The 22,010-nt window shown below is 46.3% G+C and overlaps 1 protein-coding gene across 3 annotated transcripts in view; it reads right to left on the bottom strand.

The window, feature by feature from the left end:
- azi2 (5-azacytidine induced 2) overlaps positions 1-22,010 on the bottom strand; it is a 110,082-nt gene that overhangs the window by 19,708 nt on the left and 68,364 nt on the right. For all 3 annotated transcript variants that reach the window (XM_038797308.1, XM_038797307.1, XM_038797309.1), the window contains exon 6: positions 21,899-21,960. In XM_038797308.1, coding sequence (XP_038653236.1) covers positions 21,899-21,960 — 62 coding nt within the window. The remainder of the gene's footprint in view (positions 1-21,898; positions 21,961-22,010) is intronic.

Genomic DNA, 22,010 nt, shown 5'->3' with positions numbered 1-22,010 from the left:
CCACCTGGACCCTCCCCGCCAATGTTAGGTGTAATGTATCTCATCTCCTAGAGTCCTCCCTGACCTCCTCCACCAACTTTGTTAGGTTCCACTTGCATATCATCGCCTAATCCCCAATCACCTGAACCCCCAAATACCTAAACCAGTCCTTGGCAACCCTAAATGGCAATGCCCCAAGATTGACTCCCCGACCCGCCACATTCACCGGAAACACCTCACTCTTTCCGACATTCAACTTATAGCCCGAGAAGGTCCTGAACCTCTCCAGTATGTCCATAATTCACCCCATACTCTCCAATTGGTCTGATACAAATAGCAGTAGGTCATCCCAGTAGTGATACCTGGTGTTCCCTACTCCCCTTCACAATTCCCTACCACTCCACCGACCCCGTAAGTGCCATAGCCAAGGGCTCTATCACCAGTGCAAACAGCAGCGGTGACAGAGGACAACCCCTGCCTTGTTCCCCTGTGCAACCCAAAGCTCCGTGAACTCATCTCGTTTGTCCGTACACCCGCCACCAGAGCCACATACAATAGCCGCACCCACGCCACAAACCTTGGCCCAAACCCAAACCTTCCCAGAATCTCAAATAAGAACCGCCACTCACCCGGTCAAAAGCCTTCTCTGTGTCCATAGAGACCACTGTCTCCAGTAATAACCGCATAATGTTACTGGAAAGCTGCCCGTCTTTACAAAACCTGTTTGGTCCTCTGCGACCATCCCCGGAATGCATTCTTCCATCCTCCCTGCCACTAACTTAGCCAACACTTTCACATCCGTATTTAACAAATGATATGGGCCATATCCCATTAACTTAGGGCTCGACAAACTCTAGCAGGTCCTTTGCCTTTTTGGGGATTAGCATGATTAACTCCTGGGTCAGTGTTTCTCCAGTGCCATCCCCAGTAAATGTGGTGCTAACTTCTTGTAGAACTCCACTGGGTAACCGTCCGGCCCTGGGGTATTCCCCGACTTCATCCCTTTCATGCAATCCATAACCCCTCTCAGGTTATGAGACTCTTCATCCAGCCTTGGAAATTCCAGCTCATCCAAAAACCTCCTCATATCCCCTTCTTCATATTTCCTGTACACCTCAACTATCTCGTCCAACAAACGTCCATACTCCTACCTCCTCCTCCCCCCATCTCTGTGCGCCTTGAATGAGATAATATCCCCCCGAACCACCGCCTTCAATGCCTCCCAAAATATGGCCGCCAATATTTCCCCATTTTAATTCACTCCACATCGTCTCTGATCACTGACCGTACCTTCTCACAGAACCCCTCGTCTGCCAAAAGCTGCGGAACTAACCTCTATCTCGGCCTTTGCTGCCTCAAACGAAGCCTGACCTCAAGCCAGTGCGGCGCATGGTCTGAGATAACGAATCCCACATACTCTGCCCCCACCATTCGCAACAAAACCACTTGGCTCATTCTGAAAAAGTCAATTCTGGCATATACCTTGTACATATGCGAGAAGGAGGAGTACTCACTCTCTCCCGGATTCCTAAACCTTCACGGACCCACCATTCTCATCCTTTCCATAAACCCTCCCAGCTCCTTTGCCATCCTCAACCTTCCCATTAACTTAGGGCTCGACCTATCCACCCATTCACCCTCAGTTCCAGCATGCAATTAAAATCACTCCCCCCCCCCTAATCAACTGATGAGTGTCTAGGTCCAGAATCGTTCCTAGCAACTCCTTCACAAACCCCACGTCAACCCAAGACATCTTCATCGGTCCATTCAGTCCCTATACATTCCATGTTACGAACCTTACAGGAGGCTTGTGCCTCCACTCCCCCCTACCGTCTGTCACCATCCCTCTCCAATTCTACCTCCTTTGATTTCGCCTTGAACCGGGCCCATCCAAGATGGCCCCCTTCTCCGCCCATGACCCCACTCATTCTCCAACACTGCCACATTGCATCCTCTTCTCTCCCACTCACCCCCTGGCCCCACTTGGCCAACCCTCACAGTCATCTTCCCCGCCTCACTATAGTTCACCAGCATTGACTGTCAGCATGGTAGCTCCTGGCCGAAGGCTCCTCCTATCTACCCCTCACACACACACACCCCCCCCCCCCTCCCCCCCCTTCCCTCCTTGGTCTATGCAAATGGCTCCTCGTGGATCCCACCCTCCCTCACACAAACAAAGACAGATCCAAAACCACAGGTCACCCCCCCTCCCCCCGCAACAAAAGGAAAAACAGCACAAAAGGCTGCGCGGGGAAAGGGGGTGGGATAGTTGCCGCCTTACAAACTTGTTGCCCCTTAACAAACAATCTTGTTCCCCTCCCAGTCGCAGTTATGCTTCTCCCTGGCCCACCAGAAGGACCTTCTCCGTCTCCACAAACTTATGCAGCTTCACAAACACTGCCCTTGGCGGCTGCCCCGCTCCCGGCTTCAGCCTTAGGGACCTGTGTACCCTGTCCACCTCCAGGATCTTGTTCAGCACCCTGAGCCCCCACCAGCATCCCTGAGACAGAGCGCATGACACGCGTGCCTTCCACACCCTCAGGCAATCCAACGAGACGCAGGTTCTGCCTTCTGGACCTGGTCTCCTGCTCCTCTACCTTTGCTCTTAGCCGCTTGCAAGGTCCCCCAGGAGCCCCACCTCCAATCACTAGGATCGGACATCACCTTCTCCATTTCCCAGATCTACGACCCCTGTGCCTCCAGACACTTCTCAACTCCCTGCATCGATCCTTTCAGAGGTGTTACCGCTCCCTCAATGGCCTTCGACCGATCTTCATGCATCTCCTTTCGCTGCTGGCAGAACTCCTCTCTAATAAATGCTATCTGGGGTTTTCCAACTTGCGACAGCCCTTCCCCCTCCGCCATCTTCCAATTGTTACTGCGCCACAGGTCTCCAACTGTTCCTTGGTCAGGTCTTTAATAACCCTTTTCTGCCGGGTCTGGTAACCAGCAGACATACCACTCACGGGAGGAACTTCTCCTCCACACCTTCAGCTGCACTTTCCTGTCGAAACCAGCCCACTTTTGGGTAAAAAGAGCTCAAACCAATGCCTTCGAGCTGGAGCTGCCCTGTGTGCGACCACTCACTCCATGGCCACCATCGGAAGTCCCAAACGTACATTTTTATAGTGCCTTCACATCCTCAGACATTCACATCTAATTAATTATTTTTGAAGCATAGTTGCTATCATAATGCAGGCAAGCACAACAGCCAATGTTCAAAGAGCAAGATGAATTAGCAGTTAATCAGTCAGTTTGGTGGCATTGGTTGATGAGATAAAGGTTGTCCATGACCCCAGTATAACAACCTAGCCTTCTTTAAAGAGTTTCTACCAGGGCTGAATTAGTCACTGTCACACATAACATATGTGACTACTTCACAACTTTTTGAGAATTACATTTTTTTTTAATGAGAAGGCAGGGATACTGTGCAATCACCAACACACACCACCACTTCTGATCTTCTGACTCAAGGAAGGTCACCACGGAAGCAGCTGAATATGGTTGCACCCAGGACACTGTCTACAGCAGCATCCTGGGGCTGAGAGGATTAATCTCCAGCAACACAACTATCTTCTTTTGTGCTAGGTATGACTGCAGCCCTAGCTAGGGTTTATCCTGATTCTCATTGATTTCACTTTTACTCGTGCTCCTTGATGCAACACAATTGGTCAAATGATGCCTTAAAGGATAAATAAATAGTTACTCTCATCTCGCGAATCAACTCTTATGTTCACGCCTGAACCAAGGTCCTGCCTGAATTCAAATTGAAGACTGGTGACCAGGTTATTGCTCTTCAAGTGCCGCATTAAAGCACCATCAACAACATCTTCCACCACTTTGCTGATAACGGCAAATAGACTGATGTGGAGATAATTGGTTAGATCGGATTTGTCCTGTTTTTTTTCTGGACAGGATAGAGCTAGAAAGTTTTCGACATTTTGGGTGGATTCCAGTGTTGTAATTGTACTGGAATGGCATGGCTAGGGGTGTAGCCACTTCTGCAGTTAAAGTCTTCAGCACTGTAGCCTGGGTGTTGTCAGGGCCCATGATGTTTGCTGTAACCAGTCCCTTCAGCCACTTCTTGATAAAGCATAAACGAAATTGAATTGACTGAAATTTGGCGCCGGTGATGCTGGGAACCCCAGGAGGAGGCAGAGATGGAATCATCCACTCAGCTGGATGACTACAAACTCTTCAGCGTTGTATTCCCCCATGATTGAGAATGAGGTTAGTTGTGCAATTCCATTATTCCACTATAGAATATATAGAATATAGAACAGTACAGCACAGAACAGGCCCTTCGGCCCTCGATGTTGTGCCGAGCAATGATCACCCTACTTAAACCCATGTAACCCGTATACCCGTAACCCAACAATCCCCCCATTAACCTTACACTACGGGCAATTTAGCATGGCCAATCCACCTAACCCGCACATCTTTGGACTGTGGGAGGAAACCGGAGCACCCGGATGAAACCCACGCACACACGGGGAGGACGTGCAGACTCCACACAGAGTGACCCAGCCGGGAATCGAACCTGGGACCCTGGAGCTGTGAAGCATTGATGCTAACCACCATGCTACCGTGAGGCCCCACTATAATGCATGTAGTCCTGCATTATAGCTTAACCAGTTTGGCAACTCGTTTTTAGGCATGTCAGCTCGAGTTCCTGACATGCTCTTGCTGATGTACGTTAATAGCCTAGACCAAGGTTTACGGGGTACAATTTCAATATCTACCAATGACAAACTTGGAAGTTCTGTGAACCATGAGGAGGATAGTGTTGAAATTCAGGTTGGTGGAATGAGCAGACAAGTGGCAGATTAAATTAATGCAGAGACATATGAAGTGATTTATTTTGGTAAGAATGAATGGCAGAGAGACAGCATAAAATAAAGAGAACAATTTTAAAGGGAGCAAAGGAACAGAGGGAACTGGGTGTTGTGTGTAAATTATTTAAGGTGGCAGGACAAGTTGACAGCGTGATTAATTAAGCATACAGTATATTGGGCTTTACCAATCCGATCACAGAGCAAAACAGAGCATTCATTTAACTTCACTTGCTGTTTGTGGGATCCTACTAGTGCAAATTGAGTGGATTGCCTAGAAGTTCTTTGATTTCTTCTGTGCTTTCCATTACTTAGCACGTTTATCAGTTCAGCTAACTAATTTGCCATTCATTCATTGATCATTCAAAAGTCCAAATCTTCCGAATGGAACCCCTCGTCCTGACCCTGGTCAGACAAAAAAATACCCACTTTACTTCCTGATTTTTCTTGGCAATCTTCTGATGGAAACGTCCCACTAAGATTATATAATCACTATTGCTGCAGATTTTGCAATTAATTTGTCATTTTTAATATCCAGTTTAAATCAGCTTAAAATAAACCCAATAGCCCTTTAAAATTGTTCTCTTTATTTTATGCCGTCTCTCTGCCATTCATTCTTACCAAAACAAATCACTTCATACTTCTCTGCATTCATTTAATCTGCCGCTTGTCTGCTCATTCCACCAACCTGAATTTCAACACTATCCTCCTCATGGTTCACAGAACTTCCAAGTGTGTCATTGGCAGATATTGAATTGTACCCCGTAAACCTTGGTCTAGGCTATTAACGTACATCAATTCGGCCCATCGAGTGTACACCGACCCTTTGAATGACCGCACTACCTAGGCCCAATACCCTGCCCTATTCCTGCAACCCCACCGTAAAGGACAATTTAGCAAGGCCAATCCTGCCCATCTTTGGACTGTGAGAAAAAACTGGAGCACCCAGAGGAAACCCACACAGACATGGGGGGAGAATGTGCAAACTCCTATTACCCGAGATCAGAATCGAACACTGGTACTTGACGCTGTGAGGCATTCATTAATCATTGATGGATGTTTGCGTCCAGTATATTTCATAGAATTTACAGTGCAGAAGGAGGCCATTCAGCCCATCAAGTCTGCACCGGCCCCCGGAAAGAGCACTCCAACCAAGCCCACACCAGCACCATATACCTGAACCCAACAACCCTACCCTGAGGATGTGAAGCAAGGGTTAAGAGCCAGAATGAATGGGATACATTAGTGGAAAATCACAAGTGGAGGAGCTTGTTATTGAAGGAGAATTAACTTGTTGAGATAAGGGAGTTGATATTTGAAGTCGTGAGCCGACTCATGACTATAAGCCGAATAGCCTTCAGAAACAAGGAGCATGGCCAGATGACAGGATATGAAATGTGGGAGCCGCTTGCAACTATAGCTAACACCTGCTAATTAAGCTGAGACTGCTACATACTCATGTGCCAATAGATAACCTCAAAGTCTGTAAAATCATGTACTGGAACTATTGCAATAACAAATTTACGCTTTGTAATGGGGGCGAGCTCAAGTGAATGTAAGGGACAGCTCCTAACAATACATATAAAAGAAGGATGTTTTGAGCAAAACTTTGGCACTCTCCAAGGTGGTTCTCCGGAATACCTAGAGAGCGGCCCTGATCGCAATAAAGAATATTCTGAAGTACGAACGTGTTCGAGATCGTTTCTTCCGGACTGAGAGACGAGTGACTCAGAGTCGCATTCACAAACCAACCTCTTTGGACACTAAGGGCAATTTAGCGTGGCCAATCCACCTAATCTGCACATCTTTGGATTGTGGGAGGAAACCGGAGCACCCGGATGAAACCCATGCAGACACGAGGAGAACGCAAACTCCGCACAGACAATGACCCAAGCCTGGAATGGAACCTGAGACCCTGGAGCTGTGAAGCAACTATGCTAACCACTGTGCTAGCTACCATGCTGCCCTTTAGTTGAACTTCAATTTCCTTTTCACACACACTTGTAGAGAGTGAAAGGTGTGACAGGTTATATGTATTGTTCCAGCATGTATAATCTAAACAAGAGAATAAGAAATGTGCAGCTTTAATTTTTTCTGTACACTAATGTTCAAAATGCCAACTTTTGCAGGAAAGTAGATAACCGTGCCTATTTGTAGCTCCTTTACATGAGAACAGATGGTCGGTCATCTGCCCACTCATGCCTGCTCCGCCATTCAATGCAATCATGGGCATTTGGTTTGTTTTGAGTTCTACATTCTCATCTACCTCAATAATTTTTGATTCCCGTGCCTAACAAGAACCTATCTACTTCTGTCTTAAAATATTCAGTGAACCCGCTTCCACTGCTTCTAAAGTAGAGTTACAAATTGGCACAATAGGAAAGAAACAGCTCCTTCCCCCCCACCCTTCACCAAACTCTCTCACTCATCTCTCAGGTTTGCATTCAGTTTCCAAGGCGGCACTAAAAATCTTGGGCTGGATTCTCCGTCTCAGAAACTTAGGGCTGGATTCTCCGATTTTGAGGCTGTATCGGCAGCATGTGTCTAGTCTTATGACCAGAATGTCGGTGCCACCCCGGCACCGATGCTCCACCCGCTGGGGGGGCTAGCAGCCGTGTCATGTAAAGCCCACAACTTTACCTGCAGATACGGACGGAGAATTGCCGGGTCCGTGGCCACGCCGGCAAACGGCGGTGACCTGCGATGGCCGTGCCATACAACATGGCGGTAGCCATGCATGGACCTGGATTTCCAGATAGTGCCCCACTCTAACCCTCCTCGCCACTCCCGGACCACCCCCCACCAGCCCCTGCCGAAGTCCCCCGGCCAGTGGGACGGCTTCCCACCCCCCCCCCCCCACCGACTATGGTGGTGCAGCAACCTCGCGAGGTCCCCGAAAATTGAGAGCATACGTGATCCACGCCATCGGGAAGTCAGCCCATCGGGAGCAGAGCATCGGGGGAGGCCCCTCAGGTGACGTTCTGACCCCTGCTCAGCCGGAGTCTTCGACGGCATGCTCGGTCCAGCAGGTCCTCGAAGAACAGGTGCTGCCTGTGCACACAAAGCCTCATGTGACGCCTCCTTCCCACCTCCTCCTCGGCCTGTTGGGCGGCCAGCTCTCCAACATCACCGGCTGGCTCCTGTTCCTCTGGGGCAGGCTCTGCCGCTGCAGGGTTCCCCTCAGACAGCTCCTGCTCGTACAGCCGTCGTGCGTCCCCCAGGGCTGCGGTAGCTAGGATAAAGGCCACCATTCCTGGTTGGATTCTGATAGCGATTGGCTGTATGAGGTGAAAGGCAGGCATGGTGCATATTCCTGTGCCCAACCAGGTCCAATGGGCTGCAGGGTGGCCACAGTCTGCACTGCAGCTCTTGCCCCCCACGTGTCCTTCCCCCACAACCCCGCCTGTACCCACGCCAACCACTGGCCATTCCTCCTGCCCTCTGCATCGCACCCCTGGCCCGGGAGCCAGAGCCCATCCCTGCTGACAGGCACCCCTGCCAGTAGGAGTACCAGTGACTGGCTCTACCCATGCCAGAGGTACACTCTACGGTCCCATCCGACACCCTCATACAAGGGCAGTGGGCGCTGCCCTTGGGTGGGCTGGGTGATGCCCCACTGGGTTGGGGGGGGGGGGTGTTAGTGGGGCAGAGGAGGGTGCTGGGGTTCAGAATGGGGGGTGCAGGGTGGCGGCTTGGGGGCACCGATACAGGCGGTTTCACCCTGCGCAACTATGGGCCACGGTGGCGGTCAGTGGGGCACACAAGATGGCTGCCTTGCAAGTCGCGGCCATGGCAGTCCTTGCCTGCATGGCCTGGTCCCGACAGGGTTACCCCCAACCCCATGGCCCATCCCCCTCTGCTCCCCCGGCCCTGGCAGAAGCCCCCCCTCGCCAACGGCAGGACAGGCAGCCCACAGTCTGCATGTCTTACCTCGTTTTTCCCCCTCATCAGCCACGGCACCTGATTTTTAAAGCACAGGTAACACTATGTCGGTAATTCCTGGTGTAGGTGGAGCATTGCAGAGGCCCCGGTGAATGTCGGGTCAGGCCCGTTAATGATATGCCAACGGCATATACTCTACGTGCGGAGTAGAACGCATTGACTCTGCTGTGGCATGGCAATTCTCCACCCAATTGCGTTTTGCGATTCTGGAGTCGCTGGACTGAGAATCCCGCCGCTTGTATTGGTAGTCACCTGAACTTCGCTAGAGAAATCACATTCAACAGATTAGCTAATTGATGACTGTGTTTAGTCTGTCTAAGCAGCAAGAAAAAAGAACTTGGTCTACTTACCCAACACTGTTATGCTAATAACGGGCTAGAATTTAAGAACCAACTTAACAGTTTAAAGTCCTCCACTCAGCTGCATTCTGTTTAATGAATTTAAAGGATGCAAACTAGCAGTTGAAACTAATGCTCTACTTCTGTGCATCACCTTAACCAATAATGTATACTGTTTCTTGCAATAAATAAATAGCAAGATGAATGCGACTCCTTAAAAAATACAACTCACTTGTGACAAAGGTTGCAAAAAAAAAGACAATTATTTTTTACAATTTATTTATTAATTCCAAAGGACCGCAGTATATTATCTTTAAAGAAAAGACTTTGGAAATGAATCCAAAAGCTCAGCTCATGAAAACTGGTTTTCATGAGATTGTGAACTTCCTGCTGAATGAGGTTAACTGTAATCAATCGACTTCATGTTTTCATTTCAGAGATTAAGATTTCCAACTTCAGAAATCAATTCATGCTAAGAAATGAATTGCCGAGCCATGCAGGGCACAGAAAAAAAAAGGGTAACTGGGGCACAGAAAAATGTGATACAGATTCATTTGGTTGGACCTGTGCTACCTTTGCGCCAAGCCTTTAAGGTTAACCTAAAGTGTTCTCTCTAACTTCATTGATATATGTCAAAATGTAATTAGATTAAACATAGTACATCCTTCCAACCATTCATAATAGGGTTACATTGGTCCAATTCTTATCGCCAATTGGTGTATAAAAAGGGAAGGCTATAAGTGACAAAGCTCTTACAGGGTCAAAGACGTTTCAGCTACTTGATTTTATACTTTTACAGTCCTGGGGCTATTCACAGTATTAAAAGTTTGTTTTTATCATGCTCCCTATCTTGGCAAACTACGGTCTCATTTCCAACCTCACTTTAATCCCCAAGGTTCTGCCATTGTCCCCCAAACCTCTGCCCCATCCGTCAATCATAGTTGCAGACTTTAGCACACCCACAAGGCGATGATCAAGGCTCCACAGCCACAGGAATCCAGTTGCAGAGCAATGACATTTTCTGCAAGCACATCTGCAACCGATTTACACAAGAGAGATGATGCAGCAAGTCACAGCCAAAGCCACTCCGGCCTTCAATTTTGTGTCTCAATTGCCTTTTGGACTACCATAGGAAAGAAATACCATCAGTTAATATGCTGTCCACATCTGTATATTTACACGTTTGGTACTTGTATGCATAGATCAGCACCTTCAACATCTTCCATTTAACAGGAACAGCACATGTCTCTTTACTGTTAGCACACTGCTGCATTTCCCACAGTAAAGCGCTTGTGTGGCTATCAAAGTGGCACGTATGTATTCTTCTCCCGCCTTCACTATTTAGTCCTTCAAACCTGTGCAAATTATTTGCTGCAACCTTCTCAAGTTCACAAACCACATCCTCAGGCGTAACTCTGCTGTTGTTTGTAACACATGAGGGGGAAATAGCTGCCAAGAGGTGCTGGACTTCTGACATCAGTCTTTCTGATTACCACATACCACCCACTCAGCTGATGAATCGTACTCTTCCAAATTGAACACTGCTTGGAGGAAGCAGCGAGGGCGGCAGGGGCATCAAATGTGCTCTGGGTGGGGGATTTCACTGTCATCACCAAGAGCGGCTTGGCAATGCCATTACTGATTGAGCCAGCCAAGGCCTGAAAGACATGGTCCTGAGACAGGTAATGCGGGAACCAATAAGAGGGAACAACCTATTAGACCTTGTCCTCACCAAACTAGCTGCAACAGATGCATCTGTTCATGACAGTATGGGTAGGAGTGAATGCCATTTAGTCCTTCCGGAGACCAAGACCCATTTTCATACAGAACAAATCCTCCATTGTGTTGTGTGGCACTACCACCACACTAAATGGGACAGATTCAAAACTGATCTGGCAACTCAAAATTGCGCATCCATGAGGCAGCAGCAGCAGTATTGTATTGTGTTCAACCACTACCTGTAACCGCACAGAGCAGCATGTCTTCCACGCTACCTTTACCATCAAGCCAAGAGATCAACTCTGGTTAAGATTGTAGGAAAGCATGTCGGGAGTAGCACCAGGCATAACTAAAATTGAGGTGCCAAAAGCAACAGGACTACTTGCATGCAAAACAGAACTATCATGCAATAGACAGAGCTAAGCAATCGCACAATCAATGCATCAGATCAAAGCTCTGCAGTTGTGCCACATCGAGTCATGAACAACTATCAAGAGGAGGAGGCTCCACAGATATCCCAATCTTCAATGATCGGGGAGCCCAGCACATCAGTACAAAAGCAAGGCTGAGGTATTAATAACCACCTTCAACCCAAAGTGCCGAGTGGATGATCCATATCAGCCACCTCCTGCGGTTGCCAGCATCACAGATGCCATCTTCATCCAATTCAATTCACACCACGCAATATCAAGAAATAGCTTAAGGCATTAGATACAAATTAATACGGTTAGCAGTGAACTCGAGATGAAATCAAAAAAAACAGACAAGTAACAAGACTAGCAGGTGTCTAGAGGAATAATGAGATGAGATTTGCCCAGTAACAAGATTAGCAGAAGTTTAGAGACATTGAGGTACAAATGGCCATCTCAGAAACATTGTTTACCAGAGATTAGTGGGACCAAACAAATAATAACTTCTATCTCCAGGGAATTTGAGAGCTGCAGACAGCCGAATCCAGAGAATGGGATATCAAAGAGACTGAACAGTATAATAGGGCGGCATGGTAGCACAGTGGTTAGCACTGTTGCTTCACAGCATCAAGGACCTGGGTTCAATTCCGGGCTTGGGTCACTGTCTATGCGGGGGTTTGCATGTTCTCCCGTGTCTGTGTGGGTTTCCTCCCGATCCTCCGGTTATCTCCCACCATCCAAAGATATGAAGGTTAGGTGGAGTGGCCAATCTAAATTACCCTTCAAGTCCAAAATGCTACAGGTGAGGTTACTGGGTTACGGGAATAGGGTGGAAGTGTGAGCTTAAGTAGGGTGCGCTTTCCAAGGGCCTCCTTCTGACTGTGCATTCTATGATAACTGCTGGTACTCTCATTGGGGAAGCAGGCTAGATCTCTATCCAATAATCAAACAGGCCAGTTCGATCTATAATCCGAGCCACGGAGGCCTAGTTCCATCTAACATTTAGGACCGTGGAAAATTGCAGATATTCTCCTCTAAAAGACGCAACTTTGTGCCTTCGCTGAACCTGGAAGAGACGTTTTATCAGACTTGGTCGAAACATTAGCTCTCTTCTCTCCCCATAGATGCTGCCAGACCTGCTGAGATTCTCCAGGCTTTTCTGTTTTGTATCAAAATTAGATGTTGCTTGGGGAAAGGGGTGTCTCAGTGAGTTCAGGGTACATGGGTATACTTTGGGAATAAAAGGTAACTTCAGATGAAACGGTGTGTTTAGATATTAATATACTTAAGTGTCAAAATGCATATTGGTCTTCTGTCCTGTATTTTTTAAAAAACTTGAATAAATAGTCTTTATTAATTGCTTACACAATGACTGGAATGGTTCATCGCTGGGTGTACATCGTTCCTCACATTATAATAAACAAACATACACAACTAAGAACCAGTGGTTTAAGTTATCCTTTGGGGTTTTGAGATGCTCTTGCAAATAACATAAGTTGCAATGCTGCAAAGGTTATGACCCTGATAACATCCCAGCAAGACTTGTGCTCCAGAACTAGCCACACCCCTAGCTAACCTGTTCCAGTCCAGCTATAACACTGGCACCTACCTAACAACAGGGAAAATTGCCACGGTGTCTTCTATTCACCAAAATCAGAAAGAATTCAGGCTGGCCAATTACTGCATCGTCAGGCTCCTATCGATCAGCATAAAGCGATGGAAGGTATCATCAACAGTATCATCGAGCAACACCACACAGCAAAAACTTGATTACTGCTGCTCAGTTTGGGTTCCACCGCAGCCACTTGGTTCCTGACCTCATTACACCATTGGTCCAAACGTGGATGAATAGCTTGAGTTCATGCACTGAGGGGTGAGTGACTGCCCTGGACATCAAGACAACATTTAATTGAGAGTGGCATCAAGAAAACCTGGCAAAATTGAAGTAAATTGATGAAGGGGAGCCAGTGGATGTGGTGTATTTGGACTTTCAGAAGGCTTTTGACAAAGTCCCACATGAAATTAGTGTGATTATTGTGTAAAATTAAAGCACATGGGATTGGGATAGTGTATTGAAATGGATAAAAAAAACTGGTTAGCAGACAGGAAACTAAGAGTAGGAATTAACGGGTCTTTTTCAAATGGGTTGGCTGTGACTAGTGGGCTACTGTAGGGATCAGTGCTAGGACCCCAGCTATTCACAATATATCTTCACAATTTAGATGAGGGAACACAATGTCATATCTCCAAATTTGCAGATGACACCAAGTTAGCGTGGGAGGGTGAGCTGTGAGGAGGATGCAGAGATCATTCAGTTTGATTTGGGCAAGTTGAGTGAGTGGGCAAATGAATGGCAGATGCAGTATAATTTGGATAAATGCGAGGTTATCTACTTTGGTAGAAAAAACAAGGCGGCAGACTATTATCTGAATGGCCATAGGTTAGAAGGGGAACGTGCAACGAGACCTGGGTTGCCTCGTCTTCCAGTCACTGAAGGTAAGCATGCAGGTGGTAAAGATGGCAAATGCGAGAGGATTAGAGTACAGGAGCAGGGACGTCTTGCGGCAATTATACAGGGCCTTGGTGAGGCCACACCTGGAATATGTTTTGCAGTTTAGGTCTCCTTATCGGAAGAAAAATGTTCTAGCTATAGAGGGAGTGCAGGAAGGTTTACCAGACTGATTCCAGGGATGGCAGTACAAGGAGAGATTGAATTGGTTAGGTTTATATTTGCTGGAGTTCAGAAGAATGGGGGGGGGGGGGGGAAATCTCATAGTAACCTATAAAATTCTAACAAGACTGGACAGGATTGATGCAGGAAAGATGTTCCCGATGGTGGGTGTGTCCAGAACCACGGGTCATAGTCTGAGTTAATAGTTAATAGAGAAATACAGCACAGAACAGGCCCTTCGGCCCACGATGTTGCGCCGAACTTTTGTCCTAGGTTAATCATAGAATTTTGGACAATTTTTCATGGCCAATCCACCCAACCTGCACATCTTTGGACTGTGGGAGGAAACCGGAGTACCCAGAGGAAACCCACGCAGTCACGGGGAGGATGTGCAGACTCCACACAGACAGTGACCCAAGTCGAAATCGAACTTGGGACCCTGGAGCTGTGAAGCAATTGTGCTATCCACAATGCTACCGTGCTGCCCTTAAGAAGTTAACCTACACTCCATTATTCTACCCTAATCCAAGTACCTATCCAATAGCCGCTTGAAGGTCCCTAACTTTTCCGACTCAACTACTACCACAGGCAGTGCATTCCATGCCCCCACTACTCTCTGGGTAAAGAACCTACCTCTGACATCCCCTCTATATCTTCCACCATTTATCTTAAATTTATGTCCCCTTGTAATGGTGTGTCCCACCCGGGGAAAAAGTCTCTGACTGTCTACTCTATCTATTCCCCTGATCATCTTATAAACCTCTATCAAGTCGCCCCTCATCCTTCTCCGTTCTAATGAGAAAAGGCCTAGCACCCTCAACCTTTCCTCGTATGACCTACTCTCCATTCCAGGCAACATCCTGGTAAATCTCCTTTGCACCTTTTCCAAAGCTTCCACATCCTTCCTAAAATGAGGTGACCAGAACTGCACACAGTACTCCAAATGTGGCCTGACCAAGGTTTTGTACAGCTGCATCATCACCTCACGGCTCTTAAATTCAATCCCTCTGCTAATGAACGCTAGCACACCATAGGCCTTCTTCACAGCTCTATCCACTTGAGTGGCAACTTTCAAAGAACTATGAACATAGACCCCAAGATCTCTCTGCTCCTCCACATTGCCAAGAACCCTACCATTAACCCTGTATTCCGCATTCATATTTGTCCTTCCAAAATGGACAACCTCACACTTGTCAGGGTTAAACTCCATCTGCCACTTCTCAGCCCAGCTCTGCATTCTATCTATGTCTCTTTGAAGCCGACAACAGCCCTCCTCACTATCCACAACTCCACCAATCTTCGTATCATCTGCAAATTTACTGACCCACCCTTCAACTCCCTCATCCAAGTCGTTAATGAAAATCACAAACAGCAGAGGACCCAGAACTGATCCCTGCGGTACGCCACTGATAACTGGGCTCCAGGCTGAATATTTGCCATCCACCACCACTCTCTGTTTTCTATCGGTTAGCCAGTTTGTTATCCAACTGGCCAAATTTCCCACTATCCCATGCCTCCTTACTTTCTGCATAAGCCTACCATGGGGAACCTTATCAAATGCCTTACTAAAATCCATGTACACTACATCCACTGCTTTACCTTCATCCACATGCTTGGTCACCTCCTCAAAGAATTCAATAAGACTTGTAAGGCAAGACCTACCCCGCACAAATCCGTGCTGACTATCCCCAATCAAGCAATGCCTTTCCAGATGCTCAGAAATCCTATCCCTCAGTACCCTTTCCATTACTTTGCCTACCACCGAAGTAAGACTAACTGGTCTGTAATTCCCAGGGTTATCCCTATTCCCTTTTTTGAAAAGGGGCACGACATTCGCCACTCTCCAATCCTCTGGTACCACCCCTGTTGACAGCGAGGACGAAAAGATCATTGCCAACGGCTCTGCAATTTCATTTCTTGCTTCCCATAGAATCCTTGGATATATCCCGTCAGGCCCGGGGGACTTGTCTATCCTCAAGTTTTTCAAAACGCGCAACACATCTTCCTTCCTGACAAGTATCTCCTCAAGCTTATCAGTCTGCTTCACGCTGTCCTCTCCAACAATATGGCCCCTCTCGTTTGTAAATACTGAAGAAAAATACTTGTTCAAGACCTCTCCTATCTCTTCAGACTCAATACACAATCTCCCGCTACTGTCCTTAATCGGACCTACCCTCGCTCTAGTCATTCTCATATTTCTCACATATGTGTAAAAGGCCTTGGGGTTTTCCTTGATCCTACCCGCCAAAGATTTTTCATGCCCTCTCTTAGCTCTCCTAATCCCTTTCTTCAGTTCCCTCCTGGCTATCTTGTATCCCTCCAGCGCCCTGTCTGAACCTTGATAGAGGGTAGACAATTTAGGACAGAGATGAGGAGAAATTTCTTCACACAGAGAGTGGTGAGCCTGTGGAATTTGTTACCACAGGAAGTAGTTGAGTCCAAAACTGTATGGTTTCAAGAAGCAGTTAGATATAGCACTTAGGGCGAAGGGGGAAGGGGATCAAAGGATATGTGGGAAAGCTAGATTAGACTATTGATTTGGATGATCAGCCATGATCATAATGAATGGCAGAGTGGGCTTGAAGGGCCGAATGGCCTCCTCCTGCTCCTATTTTTTCTATGTTTCTTTCTATGTTTCCAGAACAAATGCCGTCTCCAAAACAGACCCATCAAAAAGAACTCCTAAGATCAAACATTCGAGCATACTTCACAGATGTAATATTTTTTTTTAAAAGAACATTATTCCGAGTATCTATTTAGTTCAATTACCATTTTATCACAGTAAGACTTCTTACTGTGCTCACCCCAGTCCAACGCCGGCATCTCCACATCATTTTATCACAGGCTTTGGCACCTCAATATCAGGGTCAAATGGAAGTCCCAAATCTGCTCTTTCTGGGAACAAGACTGGGGGGGGGGGGGGGGGGGGGGGGGGGGGGGGGAGATATTTTCCAAGAAAAGGACTCACAATTGGCCGTCACCATGCTTGCCATCCAATTAAGGACAGTGGAAGGACTCCTATTGCTGCCGGTCCGATCACGGGACCAGCAGCTCTAGAGCGCTTTGGTAGCTCAACCAAAAGAGGCGAGCACTACTGAGGCAGGTAAGAGAATGCAAGTGCCCCTCAAAATATAGGCACTCTCAGAGAGATCAAAATAATTACAGTCTGCAGTTAGAGTACAGACCATACTCAAAACGTCGATGTTTGCAAAACCCAAAACAGAAGACTTCCTGTTAGATGTGCTTCCACGATTGGGCAACACTTAAACAATCCTAAGTGTGCTAACAGCTAGACTAAGAACCAGTTTAAAAACAGAAAGAAGTCTTACAACACCAGGTTAAAGTCCAATAGGTTTGTTTTGAATCACTAGCTTTCGGAGCACAGCTGCTTCCTCAGGTGAATGAGGAGGTGGGTTCCAGAAACATATATATATATTATATATATATATATTATATATATATATATATATATATATATATATATATAGACAAAGTCAAAGATGCAAGACGATACTTTGACTGTGAGTCTTTGCAGGTCCAGACGGAGCAACTAGAGAGAGGGATAATTACAGGTTAAAGAGGTGTGAATTGTCACCAGCCAGGACAGTTGGTAGGATTTCGCAAGCCCAGGCCAGATGGAGGGGGGTGAATGTAATGTGACATGAATCCAAGGTCCCGGTTGAGGCCGTACTCATGTGTGCGGAACTTGGCTATTTCTGCTCCGCGATTCTGCTTTGTCGCGCATCCTGAAGGCCGCCTTGGAGAACGCTTGCCCGAAGATCAGAGGCTGAATGCCATTGACTGAAGTGTTTCCCAACTGGAAAGGAACGCTCCTGCCTGGCGATTGTCACGCGATGTCCATTCTCCAAGGCGGCCTTCAGGACGCGTGGCAACGCAGAATCGCCGAGCAGAAACTTGTAGTCAAGTTCCGCACACGAGTACGGCCTCAACCTGGACCTGGGATTCATGTCGCATTACATTCACACACCCCCCCCCCCCCCCCCAACCCCCCCCCCCCCCCCCACCCCGGCCATCCTCTGGCCTAGGCTTGTGAAATCCTACCAATTTCCATGGCTTGAAACAATTCACACCTCTTTAACCCCTGATTATCCCTCTCTCCAGTTGCTCTGTCTGGACCTGTAAAGACTTAATCACCTGAAAAGACTCGCACTCAAAGTATCATCCTGCGTCTTTGACTTTGTCTATATGTATGTTTCTGGAACCCACCTCTTCATTCACCGGAGGAAGAAGCTGTACTCCAAAAGCTAGTGATTCAAAACAAACCTGTTGGACTCTAACCTGGTGTTGTAAGACTTCTTACTGTGCTCACCCCAGTCCAACGCCGACATCTCTACATCAGTTTAAGAAAATCAGTTCAGTTCATAAAATGGTTCATTGAACACTTGCTAGAAGTGACATATTCTTAGATGCAGGGAGCGGTTCTCCGCAAAAGGAGTACGTTCAAGCCTTGCACCTTACCTTTTTTGAATTACCCCAAAACATGGAGAATTGATAGTTTACAGTTGCTTTCCCCCCAGCAACAGCTCAACCAGAATGACTCGCCAACCAATCGGCAGCCTTTAAGACACTAAAACTAGTCTATCCAAGAGGCAACTGTTATGACAAAAATAACCCCAGCAAAGCAAACAAAAAAGGAGTGAAAATGAAGAAACAAGCTTGAAATAAATGATTTGAACATCAAATTCTTTTCCATCCGAGGTTCGATCCCAGCTCTGGGTCACTTTCCGTGTGGAGTTTGCACTTTCTCCCAGTGTCTGCGTGGGTTTCGCCCCGACAACCAAAAGATGTGCGGGGTAGGTGGATTAGCACGCTAAATTGCCCCTTAATTGGAAAATAATGAATTGGGCCCTCTAAAATTAAAAATATATATATATTTTACATCCAATAATTCAATTTGAATCCGAACAGGTTAGTTCTGAAAAAATTTATTAATTTTTAAAAATCATGCACATAGAAGTATTTGTATTTGCTAAGATTATCCTTTGGCTCACCAGTGCATTCCTCAGCATCAATATTATTTGACATTGAAATTTTAGAGAATTTCACTCTTTAAAACATACAACTTGTTTTGCAACAAAAATGATCAGATAAGAGATATGATTGTGTCACAGAGTCATAGCCATCAGCCAACACCCAGCCTATTCTAACAATAGCCCGTTTCTTGTGGTCAGCAGTGAAGCAGAGCTTTTGCTGCTGACTGCAGCAAGTAGTACGATCCTACCTTGATCGCAGGCCACATCAGGAACATGTTTCCCAGCTGCAGCATGGATGCATCGCGGAAGTCAGTGCAGAAGCCTAGCAGCCCAGTGGCAAACTTATTTTTTGATATCACAAGCTGAAGACATGCCCCTGGAGGTCTGTCTTCTGCTCAATGACAGATAGGTGCTTCCTGGCTTTTTGGAATTTATTTGGTTTTAGCAATGTAGCTATGCATTAGTTTCCATTTCAGCTTTTCCTCGAGCATCTTTGCCCTCCACCCCACCCCCCTGCTCCTCTCCCCCACCAACTCCTCCGCGCCACCCAATGCAGTTCTGTCCAGAGGAGGAGGGGCCCCGAGAGAAGAGCGAAGAGGGTCTTAACGGTTTGTTTAGAAGGGATGCTTTAATCTCTCTTTAAACCTCTCTGCACCCGGGAACAACTGGGAACAACCCAGCTTCACCAGTCGCTCCATGTAACCAAATTCTCTCATCCTTGGTATAATTTTAGTAAATCTCTCGTGTCCTTGTGTCCAGATACAAGGTTTGACCTTGAACTACCAACTCATACACTTCACTATACCATGAGATGCTTCTCCTTACAGAAAACAATTGTTCCTCAATTTTAGCTGCGCCTACATCTACCACAAAGAGTACTTATCACAAAATAATAAAACATCAAAATGCAAGATAGGCTCATCTCACAAACCAGTGCTTCAGACACTTAAGAAATACATTCAGTTATTGTTGTATCAACAACATCTCCCAGACTTAGCAGAATTGCCAGGTGTTGAATTAATGAAAGATATTGCAAGCTTTCAGAAAGTAAACAAAAAAATCTTGTGGCAATGCTAATCGAATGTCAAATTAGCAACTCAGAATCACAATGACGAAACACCATGAACACATGAGTAGAATGGGTATGATCCTAGATGACGACCACTCCTCATCGGAGACCAACTGGCGCAGAGAGGCCAAAGGATTGCTCATGAGGGGAATGGAAAAATGCTACAACAGTGCAGTAGAGTGTATTCTGAGAAAGGAACATAGAGTCAGACTTGCCTCAGGGAACCTTGATGCTAAAATTGTTGCCTAAAACTGGAGCGTTCTACTCCAACACTAACATCCCTAATTTCAATAAGCACAACATTTTTAAATTAAGAAACCGTTTAATTTTTTTCATGGGCTGTTGGTACTGTTGGCAAGGCCAGTATTTGTTGCCCAACCCTAATTGTTCTCGAGAAGGCACTGGCAAAAATTGAACTCCTGTGTCACTATCTACATATTGTATGAACCGAAATCACATTTTAAAATATAAGTTAAGCTTGGATGACAAGTGGCAAGTTACATTCACGCCACACAAATGCCAGGCAATGACCATCTCCTGCAAGAGAGGATCTAACCACTGCCCCTTGACATTCAATGGCATTACTATTGTTAAATCCCCCACAATCAACATCCTGGGCGGGTTATCATTGGTCAGAAGCTGAACTGGACTAGCCACATTAATACTGTGGCTACCAGGGCAGGTCAAAGGCTAGGAGTCCTACGGGAGTGTGTAATGGAATGCTCTCCACTTGCCTGGATGAGTGCAGCTCCAAAAACAATCAAGGAGCTCAACACCATTCATGACAAAGCAGCCCGCTTGATTGCTTCCCCTTCCGCAAACATTCAAATCCTACACACCGACAAACAGTGGCAGCCATGTGCACCACCTACAAGATGCATTGCAGTAACTCACCAAGGTTCCTTAGACAACACCTTCCAACCCACTACCATCTAGAAGGATAAGAGCAACAGATACCTGGGAATCCCACCACCTGGAAGTTCCCCTCCAAGTCACTCACCACTCTGACTTGGAAATATATCGCCATTCCTTCACTGTCGCTGGGGCAACATCCTAGAACCCCTTCCCTAACAGCACAGTGGCTGTACTTACAGTTTAGGGACTGCAGCGGTTCAAGAAGACCACTCACCATCACTTCTTAAGGGCAACTAGAAATGGGCACTAAATGCTGGCCTAACCAGCGATGGCTACATCCCATATATAAATAAAAGATCCAAGAGATTATAAAACATAGAATTAGGACAATCTCACTCAGGGAAATCAAAGCAAATGGAATGAGACATATTTCGTGTCACAATAACACTGACTTAATCAGATTTAATAGAAGTCAGCAACAGAGAGGATATCAGATAAAGGAGAACGCATCACTTTTTCCCTCCTCAGGTTTAAAATATCTAATCCTCATCAGTTATTTCAGTTTTTCTCACAAGTGCCCTACAGTTTGTGGGCAATTCTTACAAAGAAAGAAGCAACAACAATAGTTATCGACATAAAAATCTGAATTTTTATGGCAACAGTTTGGCTTAAATAGTGCCATGCACTGCAGACTGTTAGGCACTGTTATACATTACCTGCCATTTATTCTATCTCTTGCCCACTTCCCTAATTTTCACATCGCTTCAGCAACAGAGATGAAAGTGTGTGACCTGTTTCCAGGTTTTGTCAAAGTCATTCAAGTAGAAGACAAAAGTGGAAAGGGGCAAATACGTTACCCAATTTCACCTTTCTTTGGGGGAGATGGCGAGCGGAAGTTTCGGGAAATATGTCAGGTTGCGTTGAGCTGCTAGTAATGCGTATAGAGGCAAGATGAATTGAGTATTCTAATGAGGATTTGTCAATTTGGTGCAAAATTATCAAAGGGCAATAACCTGGTCCAGAAAGAGAATTTTTTAAAAGAAATATGTTACTTTTATCAGCATATACAAAATAATGGCTTCAGCTTACCTCGCTGCTTCCTCATCTTTCAGAATCTCTCTTTTGGACATGCATTCATTCAGGCTTGATTCCTACAATTAAAAGAAATGAAATAGAAGGGTATAACTAAATGAAATGTGCT

This window comes from Scyliorhinus canicula, chromosome 5, assembly GCF_902713615.1.
Source record: "Scyliorhinus canicula chromosome 5, sScyCan1.1, whole genome shotgun sequence".
Lineage (NCBI taxonomy): Eukaryota > Metazoa > Chordata > Chondrichthyes > Carcharhiniformes > Scyliorhinidae > Scyliorhinus > Scyliorhinus canicula.
Note: the sequence above shows the minus strand (reverse complement) of the source record. Positions and strands in the feature narration are given on the sequence as shown.